The sequence below is a fragment of the Notolepis coatsorum genome, assembly GCF_963971535.1.
Source record: "Notolepis coatsorum genome assembly, chromosome: 12".
NCBI classification, from domain to species: domain Eukaryota; kingdom Metazoa; phylum Chordata; class Actinopteri; order Aulopiformes; family Paralepididae; genus Notolepis; species Notolepis coatsorum.
The window spans coordinates 28662562-28676106 of NC_140176.1; the positions used below are offsets into that span (position 1 = coordinate 28662562).

The following is a 13545-nucleotide window of genomic DNA, read 5'->3' on the forward strand; positions in this document are numbered from 1 at the left end:
AAAGGCACCCTTGCATGTTTATGCGTCTGTTATGTATGTAAATGGTATATGTGATGTGTTGTGATGTCATGTCTGTGTAGCCGGTACAACGCTGTACCTGCCAAACACTTCGACCATGCCTTGAGTGGGAGTCGAACCCCGGGCGTCCGCACTGCGGGCGACATCACAAACCGCTGCGCCAAGAAAGGAATTTCTCCCTAAGCGCTCAGTTTGGATGCCTCTGGGGAGTGAGTTTTACTTCTATGTACCGTAGTCACACTATCGCGGTACATCCGTTACATCTGTATGATGCATGTCTAAGCATCTCATTCCCCTACCCCCCTACAAGGACCACAATGGAAATAAGCTCTGAGCTTTCTTGTGTACATCCTTGGCAGTATCTCCTGACTGTGCTTTCTGTCACATGTTATTTTTATATTGTCAAATAAAGTCATTCATTCATTCATACCAGAGAGGATATCCGGTACAATAATCGTGTTCGTTGGTTGACTTTTTTTATTACATTGGTTGCCATTTTGTCACAGGAAAGATTTGCCTCTAGGATGGAACCCAGGTATGTAATATCATCTTTCCTTGTGACAATATTGTCACCCACTGTAACAGAGAAGCCGTTGGCCTTGCTGAGTTTGTTATTTGATCCAAAGAGAATGGACTCTGTTTTACCCAGGTGTAATGTTAGTTTGTTATCAGCAAGCCAGGTGCAGATTCTGCCAAGTTCAGAGCTGAGGGCTTTTTCAACCTGTAACTTGTCCCTGTCAGAGACCAGCAGGGCTGAGTCGTCCGCGAACAGGAACAAGTTGCAGTCACCAGCTGATGACATGTCATTTGCATAAATTAGGTACAGTAGCGGTCCTAGTATGCTTCCTTGTGGAACACCACAGCTCACTGGGAGGGGGGGGGGGGGGTAGTGTACCGTTTACCTCCACCATCTGTTCTCTCCCCTCCAGGTAGGATTGCATCCAGCTCACTGATGAAAACCAATCGCTTTTAGTTTGTCAATCAGAATGGAGTGATTGACAGTGTCGAAAGCCTTTTGGAGGTCCAGCATGACCATGCCGCAGTATTTGCCCGTGTCCACCTCTTGTTTGATGTGGTCGTTCAAATAGAGAAGGCGTGTTTCAGTGGAGTGGGATGTTCTGAAGCCAGATTGGAATTCGTAGATTCGTTTTTTGACTTTTCGACCTGTTCGTAGACAATCTTTTCCATGACTTTCGAGATGGAGGTAAGAAGAGAAACAGGGCGTAGTTGCCTGGGTCTAATTTGCTGCCTTTTTTGTGCAGGGGGGTCACTCTCGCAATTTTGAAGTCTTTGTGGACGTGTCCCTGTTTTATGGAGAGGTTTATTATGTGGGTGATGACTGGGGTGATGGCGGCTGCTGAGTCTCTGAGGAATTTGGAGGGGATATTGTCATGGCCAGTGGCCTTGTTAGGTTGGAGGGCGCTCAGTTTTTTTAGTACTTGATCTGTTGTTACCATTTCAAGTTTGAAGTCGTCTTTGCGGACCCCTAGGTTTTTGTAGAAGGCTATGGAGAAATCCTTTACTAAATGTAGTGATTGTACCAGAGACACATCAGGGGTTTGAATGGAGAAAGTTGTTGTCTTGAGTTGTCTGTCTGAGACCAAGGGCCACAATGTAAACAAGTCCTCAGACTTTATTGTGTTTTTATCCTTGATGTTGTTTGTCTGAGATGCACATATTTTTATTGTATCATGTACTCTACAATTACAAATCAATTAAAAAAAAAAGCTTCTTATTGGTCTGCAGGCCTGAGAGCGATGACCTGCCACACCCCTTGGGTTCTGCCATTTCTTTTTTAAACGTGTCCAATATCAGGTTCCAGTGTGAACGGGTCACTGCTCCTGAACCGACCCACATGTGCAAATTAATGAACAATAACAATGTGCGTGAACATGGAGGACACTGAAGTCACAGTTTATGGCTTAATTTATAAGTTGATGTGCAGTGGAGGCCAGATAATTAAAACACATCAGACCTGTATCTGATTTAGGACAACACATGTGAAAGTGGCCCAAATCAGAATGGAAAATATCAGATTTCATGTGATTTCTGCTGTTCACACTGTAATGAAAAAACACTGTATGTCTGCCTGCAGTCTGAACGTAGCCTGTTTGACAACATGTTAGCTTCTACCTTGAAGGTCTATTTAGCTGTTTGATGTGTATCTCCTAGGTGGGATGGATGTAATACTGGTGTTTGATGCCCCGTCTAGCTTTCCATTCAAACCTATTGACACAAATTATTTTATTACTATTGTTGCTAGCTAAATAAAGAGGATTGCTCTTCAACATAAATACATCTGTTTCTCTTTAACCTGATGCATACACTATACATGTTTTCTTTATAAAAACAACATTTGGTCTTCAAAAAGTCTTTCCAAAAATGTGTAGTGTGAATATGTATATGTGAATATGGACACAAATGCAAACTATTTTGTATCATGACCTTTATTCATTTTGTCATTAACATTATTCAAAAAGCATTTTTCACTAACAATGCACACATTTGCATATTAGAAACCCTTTCAGTGTCAGTTGATGAAGCTACTCTAGGCTAATGTCAAATTTGGTGGCTATATCAACAATTTTGGGGGAAAGAAAATCATTTTGCATTCATTTTTAGTAAATAGCCATTAAAGGAGCACCCAAAAAAAGAAAGCTGAATTATTCTGCCAATAATTTCACACATATTACAAAAGTTCTTGTCTTGTATAGATTCACTTGGTTTGAAAGTTCTTGAGTGAAACAGTTGAAGCACACAGCTCAGTGAAACAGTGAAAACAACAACATATCAACCTTAACACTTTCCGTGCCAGCCATGCGGTGCCTAGGAACCCCGTTGCGTGCCACCGCTCTATTCAATTCAAGATTCAAGATTCAAGATTCAAGAGATTCAATGACAGGGCTCTCATATTTGCGAACACATAAACTATATCTTAAATTATGGCTATGTGTCTAATATGACCGTTGCTTATCAATGACTTGTTTGCAGTCAACATTGTCGAAACGGATTGTTTTTTAATCAGTTCATTTCCGTTTTATACCATTTTGAAAAACGCTCTGTGATAATCGCCCTTTACTGGAATACACTGGAATACGCAAAACACGTTGTAATTTTTCGGCCTATTTATGAATAGTTTTCAAATAAACGCTAGATTATCGATAGTATGTGTACTTATGCACGCTATAGAAGCGGGCTGAAAAATCGATTATCTTATTTCCTGATCGCACACACACACACACATATACACGGCACACGCTGATATATAGGTGATAATAGCTCTGATTATCCCAAGACTGGTCAAATAGATTCCTTACCTCAGATCAGATGTTCTCCAAAAAGATTATTCCAATTCCTGATCGCCATTCAAAATATCGATCGCGTTTATTGATCCAACGCTGGGTACTGGAAACACATATTCTCCGCTGTTCTGATGGTGGGCGATGACTGCAGTAGGCTCGGATTACATGCCTGACAAGTAAAATGTGGAAGCAGGACTTTTTTTTTCTCCATGCGTTTCATTCAATCCAATCCAATGGGGGTGCAGTACCATCCGGAGAGACGATAGGGGGCGGTATTTTCCCTGTTCGAGCTCAGACAGATCCCCACTGGTAACATGAGGCTAGATTGATGAAACATTTATGGAAATCGATAATTAAAAAACAGAGATTCAAAACGAGATCTCTCGTCGGCTGGCACTGGTTGGCATGAACTAACGAGAAATCTCGTTGTTGGCACTGAAAGTGTTAATGAGTCATTAACAGTTCCTGGAAAGAAAAACCTTTCAGATGAGCAGCGGGAGGCAATATTAGACCTTCGTTTTGAAACAGAGTTCATTTATAGTGGCGACTCGCCGCCCTCTGGTAGTCAGAAAATAGTTATTGCAGCTTTAACCAGATGGCTATGATACAGGAATGTAGCACCTTTGACCAAACACTGACATACTACCAGACACTGACATACTACCACACGCTGACATACTACAGTGTACCACACACTGACATACTACCAGACACTGACATACTACCACACGCTGACATACTACCATACACTGACATACTAAGGAAAGGTCACTTTAAAAATAGTATAGTAACAGTAACAGTGTATTGCACTACCAAAGGACCTAGCATGTCCTCCATGCTCTGTAAACAACTTATGTACAAATACCGATATGCCCTACTATGTTACCTGTTTATTGCACAATGTTGTTTTATTGGATTCCATTATATGTTGTTACTACTGTATTGCACATCGTTGCGGGCAAGATCACCCGCATTTCATTGTATACTTGTATGCCGTGACAAATAAAACTCTTGACTTGACTTGATACCATACACTGACATACAGTACTACCACACACCGACATACTACCACTCACTGACATACTACCATACACTGACATACTACCATACACTGTTGTACTACCAGACACTCACATACTACATAACAGCTCTCTATGAGATGATATGGGCGGCGATCCAGTCGATGAAGTTGCGTACGTTGGCGTAAACACCAGGCTTGTACTTCTTGCCACAGCCTTCTCCCCAGCTGACCACCCCGGTTACATAGTGGGTTCCGTTACGTTCACAGACCAGAGGACCACCAGAGTCTCCCTGAGGGGGGGGGGGGGGGGGGGGGGGGGGGGGGGGGTTCCACCAAAAAAGGGTAAATTATTTATACAATAGTATTAGATTAGATTAGGGTCAAAATGTATTATCACCATACAGCACAAGTACAGTACAACGAAAATAAGTTTGGCATCCAACCAGAGTGCAAATGTAGCAGTAAAGTGCAACAGTAATATACAATGTACATGGTGATTAAACTGGGTATACAATATATAAAGTAGTACTACTGAGTAATAGTGCTAATCAGATGTATGTACAGAGTTGTAGTATTAATATGTACAGTGATACAGGTATAAAGACACTATGGTAGTAAGTCATACTGGCCAGCAGTGTAACTAGTAAGAGTAGGTAAGGGATATGTACAGATATAGATATTAGTGCTGTCAGGCGATTAAAAAGATGTATCTAATTAATTACAGGATTTGTAATTAATTAATCTAATTAATCGCATTTTAATCGCATAACCATTTTAGGCCTGATATTTTATATTCTATAATCATATTTCAAATTGCATGTGGTTGGATGGCAGAATTCAGTACTGTATCTACAAAACCTTCTGTTTAATCATCTTCCCTTTATTTCAACATATAATATTTTTATTATACAATTTAGTCCCCTAATGGTAAGAGTGTAACACTTTAGTTTTCAGACACAAGGGTTAAATTATTGATTGTCCAACCTGGTGGTCCCGTGGTGCAAGAAAACATTTGGTCAATTTTGCCACATTTATCGGCATCTCCTGCAAGGGCCTTTCTTTTTTTTCTCTCTCTCCCCCTCTGGTCCACCCTTCCTCTTTTTTCCACTGTTGAACTGTTGAAACATTTAATTTCTAGTAATATCCATCTGACTGTTCTGTGAAATACAAGCAGTCAGCAGTATGTATTTTTCTCTCTATCCCTCTATGCTCCACCCTTCCTCTTTTTTCCACTGTTGAAATGTTGAAACATTTAATTTCTAGTAATATCCATCTGACTGTTCTGTGAAATACAAGCAGTCAACAATATGTATTTTTCTGTCTATCCCTCTCTGCTCCACCCTTCCTCTTTTTCCACTGTCCATCTTCAAGCGCAGGTTATGCTTGACATTTTTTGTCTTTGGCTCTGTCTCTCCCTGTCATTCTGCAGAAGTGCCATCTGCCATTCCATTCGCCGTCTCCACTGTCAATCAGTTATAAGGCCTGGTCCCGCCTCCACCAATCACATGCGGCTCCCTTTGTGTGTGTGTGTGAGCGAGAGAAAGAGAGATAGTTCTCCAACTTGTGTGAGTTTAGACTGTGTTACCCTCTGTCGCAGTGATCTCCTGGTTGTTCCCCACCTAGGTTATCTAACTATCGCGCCGCCGCAACTAGAAACACTGGCCTGGCCTGCAGGCAAAAAATAATAATAATTATTATTTATATATATTTTTTCCTGTGCAGGCCAGGCCACGGGAAAACTCCCGGTGCTCCCGATAGCCAGTCTGGGCCTGGTTATATGGCTTATATGCAGGTGTATAAGTAGGTATATAGAAGGATTATATGCAGGTATATTGAACAGAGCTTCAGATCTATGGATAACCAAGCTCTGTGGGACTCTATGAAGAAAACAATGAACATTAACTCTAACAAAAAGCAGCTAATTATATTAAATTATGGGAACAGAGCTAATGAACGTTTGATGCTCAGAACACTTCTCCTTTGATGGCGCTTGACTCTCCTGAATTTGTCTGTTGATTGTGTGAAAATTGTATGTACATGTTGATGTTCTGTGTTCCAAACTAGCCCAACAACTGCACTTCCTCCGTAGACTCAGACTGTGGTGTGAGCAGAGCGATCAGGACCACATTTTGTCCTAGAAAGCCTGATGAGATATGGGATGGCAGCGTCGTTTGGTACACTCACAGTACAGTGTAAGTCGAAGCTTGAAAGGCTAGTGAAAGCAGCGATGAAGGTGACCGGAAACACCAAGTATCCGTCACTCCAATTTATCTTTGAGAAAGTAGTGGTCAGCCAGGCACAGAGAATCTTACAGGACCCTTCTCATATTCTTTATCCCGAATATGAAGTTCTTCCCTCAGGGAGACGTTTCAGTGCAAGTAGATATAAGAGCAACCGCTCTCCTTCTTTCCTACATCCATCGCTCTCCTAAATAATACTAGAGGTCGATTCCTTTGAGGTGCCACCTAACAGTGGGTTGTCACCTCTTTCTTTCTTGTCCAAGTCTTAATCTGTTGTAATTTAATTAGGGCAGGGTGCAATATGAAGCTTTTTTAAACTTTTGAAATGAGTTTACCTACCTATGTATTATGGTTGCATGTCTCTATGTATTGTCATTTTTGTCTGAAGTCCTTTTTACTAACTGAATGAATGAATGATTGTATATATTTTCTTTTCTTCTTTGTTTACACTGTTATCGCAGAATGATGCAGCACTGATGTTCCAAGTAAATTTTCCCTTCGGGGACAATAAAGTTTATTCTTATGTTATCTTATCTTATATTCAGTGGTAAATATAAATATATAAATGTATATATACGGTATATACAGCACTATTGTACATGCATACATCATACAGAGTTATATGGGTAGACTATAGTATGAGGTAGGTAGTTATGATTATCATGTGTTACCATGGCAACACACACACACACAAACCTGGCAGGAGTCGACGCCTCCTTTCATGTTGCCTGCGCAGAACATGCTGTCGTCCAGCGAGCCGCTGTAGACATTAGCGGCGTTGCAGCGCTGTCTGGAGATCAGGAGCACACGAGCATCCAACAGTCGACTACTACCAGACCTCTCTGAGAGAGAGAGGGGAGGGGGAGACAGAGAGAGAGAGATAGAGAGAGGGGGGGAGAGAGAGAGAGGGGGGCAGAGAGAGAGACAGAGAGAGAGAGAGAGAGAGAGAGAGAGAGAGAAAGAGAGAGAGAGAGAGAGAGAGAGAGAGAGAGAGAGAGAGAGAGAGAGAGAGAGAGAGAGAGAGAGAGAGAGAGAGAGAGAGAGAGAGAGAGAGAGAGAGAGAGAGAGAGGGGGGGGGGGAGACAGAGAGAGAGACACTAAGTTGGAATGACACACTTTACAATAACACACTTTATAACAGCACACTTTACAATAACACAATTTACAATAACACACTTTACAATAACACACTTTACAACAACACACTGTGAAGTAGATAAGCAGAGATACATTACCCTCCTGCTTTCCGATGTAAATACGTGACACAGGCCTAGTTGTAGGTGAATCTGATGAATATCCATGAGCTGCCAAAAGTTCAAAACATGTCCCTTAGTCTAGGCTGCTAAACATGTCCCTTAGTCTAGGCTGCTAAACATGTCCCTTAGTCTATGAATGAATGAATGAATGAAAACTTTATTTAACAGATTGCAGAATGGGTACAATACAGTACGGCTCAATACACACAATTGTTAAGGGGATGCAGACCAGAGAAAGACGTTTGTCTTGTTTACATCAGGGTCCGCCATTTTCAATTCATAGTGACATTTATGACATACACAACATCATGACATTTATGGCATAGGGACATACATGACATACAGGTATATAGTACTGTTACATTTGTGACATATACGATATGCAAATAATACAGTACTTTTACCCATAGATCCCGACAGAGAATATATACATGATGGGGAGGAGACTGTTCATTAGGAGGGGGTGGGTGGACGGGAGAAAAAATATACATACGGTGGGGAGAAAATATATACATACGGTGGGGAGGAGACTGTCTATTAGGAGGGGGTGGGGGGGGGGGGGGGGTTGGACATTTACTAGACTCTAGGGCAGGCTACTAAACATGTCACTTAGGCTAGGCTACTAAACATGTGAATTAGTCTAGGCTACTAAACATGACACTTATAGGCTACTAAATATGTCCCTTAGGCTAGGCTTCTAAACATGTGAATTACTTCGCTTTCACATATAGTTTTGGTGGACTCGGTGCGGTTCTGGTGGTGAAGTTGCAACATTGTTGCATTCTTCATTTGGTTCGCCTGCGTTCACATAGCAATCTGTCAGGCGCACCAAACTATCTGAACAATGTCACGCGGTCGAAAAGGGCGCTCGTCTATTGGACAGTGGAAATGTGTGTGTGGCTGCGAGCCCTTGTGTGCGCGCGCACGCGTGTGTGTGTGTGTGTGTCTGTGTGTGGACTGCGAGCCCTGGCTCCAGATCAGCGGAGGCGAGTTGTTCTATTGAAGCCGATTACCACCATCCTCTCGCTAAACAACTTGTACACCACGTTGTTATATATAATAATAACAATATAATAAGCCGCGTTTTTTCTTCCTTCTTCCAAAGATGCACAGTTAGATATATAGATATATAGATAGAGAGATAGATGCAGTGTGCTTGTTTTGCATTGAATGCTGCGAGCAGTGGTAATAATTAGCACTTCCTATATTTGGTTCGTGTTTGGTTCGATGAAGCGAACCGAGACCTACGTTTTCAGGCGGACCAGAGTTCGCCTGCTTGGTCCGCGGACCGAGTTCGACGAGCATTCACACAAACCCGAAAAACCGGACTATCGAATTCTGGTCCAATAATCCGGACCAAACAGCCCCTGTGTGAAAGCGACCGTCTAGGCTATTAAATATGTCCTTAGTCTAAAGCCTAATGGACTCTAGGCTACTGAATTATTTTGTGATGGGTGAATGAGAGATGAATGTAAATGGCAGAGAACGTATTAAATTCCTAATAGGTGACGGCGCACGGCGCACCCATCGCCTTTTGGTTAAAAAGTACCAAACGTAAAAAATTATCAGATTCCATACGGTTGTAGTCGAGACTTGGGGCAACATTTACATGCAAAAACCTCATTGTTGGCTCCTATTTAAGGGGAGTAGCCATTTCAACTGACACCATTTTGACTCCAACAAATCATCAAGCGACAAACGGAATTGTGTGGCACAGGGGTTGGCTACAGTTTGAGTAGTTGTTTGTTCTACCAGTTGAAAGTATCTTCTGGGACTTTGGCTTTTTGTGAAGGAAGTGGCCCGAAAACAGAAGGAGCTGAAACTGCGTTCTGATTAGCATTGTGGGCGGAGCTTTGATTACATTAAACTGTGTTCTGAATAACATTGTGGGCGGAGCTCCCATCTGATTACATTAAACTGTGTTCTGAATAGCATTGTGGGCGGAGCTCCCATCTGATTACATTAAACTGTGTTCTGATTAGCATTGTGGGCGGGCTCCCATCTGATTACATTAAACTGTGTTCTGAATAGCATTGTGGGCGGAGCTCCCATCTGATTACATTAAACTGTGTTCTGAATAGCATTGTGGGCGGAGCTTTGAGATCCCATCTGTTTACATTAAACTGTGTTGTGAATAGCATTGTGGGCGGAGCTTTGAGATCCCATCTGATTACATTAAACCTTTGACCTTCCTAGCTGTACCAAATAAAGAGTATATTCCACATACGTGGATACTTCGTGACTCCCCAGCCAGAGATCACACACTCTGTGCCGTTGCTGAAGGACTGGCTCGGCAGACAGGCCGTCTTCACGAAGCGGGTCTCCTTGGCACAAGAAGGACCGTCTGTCACGTCCAGCTGAAGCAGAGCTACGACAGGGAGGCACAACAACCAGGAGCAGTAAATGGTAAATGGTGCATTTATATAGCAGCTTTTATCCAAAGCGCTTACAATTTCTGTTCCTCACATTCACCCATTCACTCACACATTCACACACCGATGGCGGAGGCGACCATGCAAGGTGCCGACCTGCACATTGAGAGCAATTATGGGTTAAGTGTCTTGCTTAACACTTTGAATGCCCATCACGAGAATTCTAGAATTTTTTCTTTTTATTAGCGATCTGAATTCATATTTACATTTTTTTTAATTATTTTTTTATTGGTCTTTTTTCCCCTCCTTTTTCCTCAGATTTTTCTCCCATCCCAATGTTAGTCGTTATGCCAATTCCCAATCCCCTTCCTGGTCACTGCGCACTTACCCCCCACAGTCGGTCTGGGAGAGTGGAGGCTATCACGTGCTTCCTCCGACACACGTCTAGCCAATCAACCGCTTCTTTTCACCTGGCAGCGCGGACTCTCACTGAGAGGGTGTAACGTGTGGAAGGATCACACTACCCCCCTTAGATCCTATCTGCACTGAGAAGGCGCCCCGACCGAACTGTAGGAGTCGCTGTTTACAACGACCCGGACCCACCCCTCCAGCTTTCCCACCCTCTAATACTGCCAATTGTATTAGTGTGAACGGCCAGCCAAGCTGGTGACAATGCCGGGAGCTGGATTTGAACAGGCGAATCCAGCGTCTCCGGCGTTGGTGACGAACGCAATCTCCGCTATGCCACCTGACCGCCCCAATGAATTCATATTTAATCAACCGAGTCTACCGTTGGTAATCCTGCCCCGCCAGGCGCTCAGATGTGAAAAAAGCGCCCCCTATCGTCTCCCAGATGGTAATGCACCATTTTGGATTGGACTCGCTGAAAATGGATGAGAAATTAGAATTAGAATAATCCATTTGGATACCATCTGATCTCAGGTAAGGAATCTATTTTACCAGTCTTAGGATAATCAGACCAGTTTTCACGGAGATAGAAGCTTTTCCCCATATAATGTGATATGGCTGTTTGACTGTAAGAGCGATCAGGAACTGAGAGAATCGATTTTCAGCGTGCGGCACCAGCGTGCACACATACACATATACTATCGATAATCTAGCGTTTATTTGAAAACGATTAATAAATAGGCCGAAAAATGACAACGTTCTAGAATATTACAGTACAGGGCGATTATCATGGAATCTTTCATTTTTCCGTGAAAATGAGGGCTTTTCAAAATGCTATAAAACGGAAATGAACCGATAAAAAAACAATCCGCTTCAACAATGTTGACTGGAAATGAGTCATTGATAATGCGACGGGCAGATTAGACACATAGCCATAATTTAAAACATAGATTAGGCGATATTAATGGCAATGCTAACATTGCAGTGGATGGTGGGCATTCAAGCACTAAATGTGCGCCCCCTGCTGGGCACTGAAAGTGTTAAGGACTCCTGCCCGGGAGGACCGGCAATCGAACCGGGAACTATAATCTAACTATAATCATAGTTAGATAGTGGTGAGAACACTAACTATAATCATAGTTAGATAGTGGTGAGAACACTAACTATAATCATAGTTAGATAGTGGTGAGAACACTAACTATAATCATAGTTAGATAGTGGTAATAACACTAACTATAATCATAGTTAGATAGTGGTGAGAGCACTATCATAATGTAATTAGATAGTGGTGAGAACACTAACTATAACCATAGTTAGATAGTAGTGAGAACACTAACTATAATCATAGTTAGATAGTGGTGAGAGCATATATATTACAGTATATATCCATTCACATCTGTCTGTACATACCTACTGTACATATAATCCTTTTTACACATCTGTAGATACTATATCTATATCTGTACATATCCCTTACCTACTCTTACCAGTAACGCTGCTGGCCAGTATGACTTACTACCATATGTCTTTATACCTGTATCACTGTACATATTAATACTACAACTCTGTACATACATCTGATTACTACTATTACTATTACTCAGTAGTACTAATTTATATATTTTATACCCAGTTTAACCACCTGTACATTGTATATTGCTGTTGGATGTCAAACTTCTTTTTGTTTTACTGTACATGTAATACATGATGACAATACAAAATCGAGTCTATCAGATCCTCACCAACGTCATTGTGCAGAGCGAAGGGCGTCTCCCTGTAGTCCTCGTGGACGATGGCTCTCTTCACGGGGACCGTCTGGTCGTACTCCTCGTCCTTCTCTAGGTTTACTCCTCCTAAGACCACCTGCATGTCTGATGAGCTCGAACTGAAGAGACAAACATGTGTCTGGGTTCATCCGAGTCAAGTCAAGTCAAGGGTTTTATTTTTCACGGCATACAAGCATACAGTGAAATGCGGGGGGTCATGCCCGCAGCGATGTGCAACACAAGTAATAAGACAGGAATGAGAATAGGACATTTGTGCAATAATACAATGTGCAATAATACAATGCAATAATACAAGTAATAATAATAACAGGTATATGCACATAAAGTTTACAAGAGCATTGTAAGACATGCTAGGTCCTGTGATAGTGCAATACACAGTTAGCTACGGATGAGGCACTGGGTCTTATGTACACTACTATACAATGCTATGCTATACAATCTACAGTTATACTATGTGTCCTTATGCTAAGCTTGCTATATCCTTCTGTTTACTATACAAGAACCACTCCCGTTCTTATTTTTTAAAGTGACCTTTTCATTGTGTACGGTGACCGTTGAGTGTGGGCATGTGCAGCATGTGTGTGTGTGTGTGTGTGTTCATGCTAAAGTGACTGCTTAGTGTGTGAGCGTATACAGTGTGTGTGTTGTGTGTGTGCTCATGTGTGCTTGTGTGTGGAGAGTTCAGTGTTCAAGACTCTGATGGCCTGGGGGAAGAAGCTGAGCCGAAGTCTCTCTGTCCTAGTTGCTGGTGTTCGCAGGCGTTTGCCTGACTGCTTGAACAGGCTGTTGTTGGGGTGATGAGGGTCTTTCCTTATTCTGCAGGCTCTGGATTTGCACCTCTTGTTATATAAGGCCTGCAGGGGTGGTAGTGCAATACCCGTGGTACGCTCGGCTGCCACGATAGCCCCGTTTATCCTCAGTGGTGTGTGTGTCCCCTGCTGTGTTTTCCTAAAATCCATGATCAGCTCCTTGGTTTGACCAATGTTCAGGAGCAGGCTGTTGTCCTGGCACCAGCGTTCCAGTACCTCAACCTCCTCCCGGTAGGCCTTCTCGTCGTTATCAGAGATCAGCCCCACCACCATTGTGTCGTCCGCAAACTTCACTATGGAGTTGGAGCTGAACTTGGCCACATGTGTGTATA

At 42.4% G+C, this 13545-nt stretch overlaps 1 protein-coding gene across 1 annotated transcript in view; it reads right to left on the reverse strand.

Annotated features, from left to right (window-relative positions):
• Positions 1-4472: 4472 nt before the first annotated feature.
• The window catches only part of LOC311237813 (hyaluronan-binding protein 2-like), a gene marked incomplete at both ends in the record, with an annotated part of 32766 nt that continues 23693 nt past the window's right edge, over positions 4473-13545 (reverse strand). The window contains 4 exons of the mRNA XM_084325790.1: positions 4473-4631; positions 7278-7423; positions 10065-10205; positions 12360-12502. Of these exons, the coding sequence (XP_084181916.1) occupies positions 4473-4631; positions 7278-7423; positions 10065-10205; positions 12360-12502 (589 nt within the window). The remainder of the gene's footprint in view (positions 4632-7277; positions 7424-10064; positions 10206-12359; positions 12503-13545) is intronic.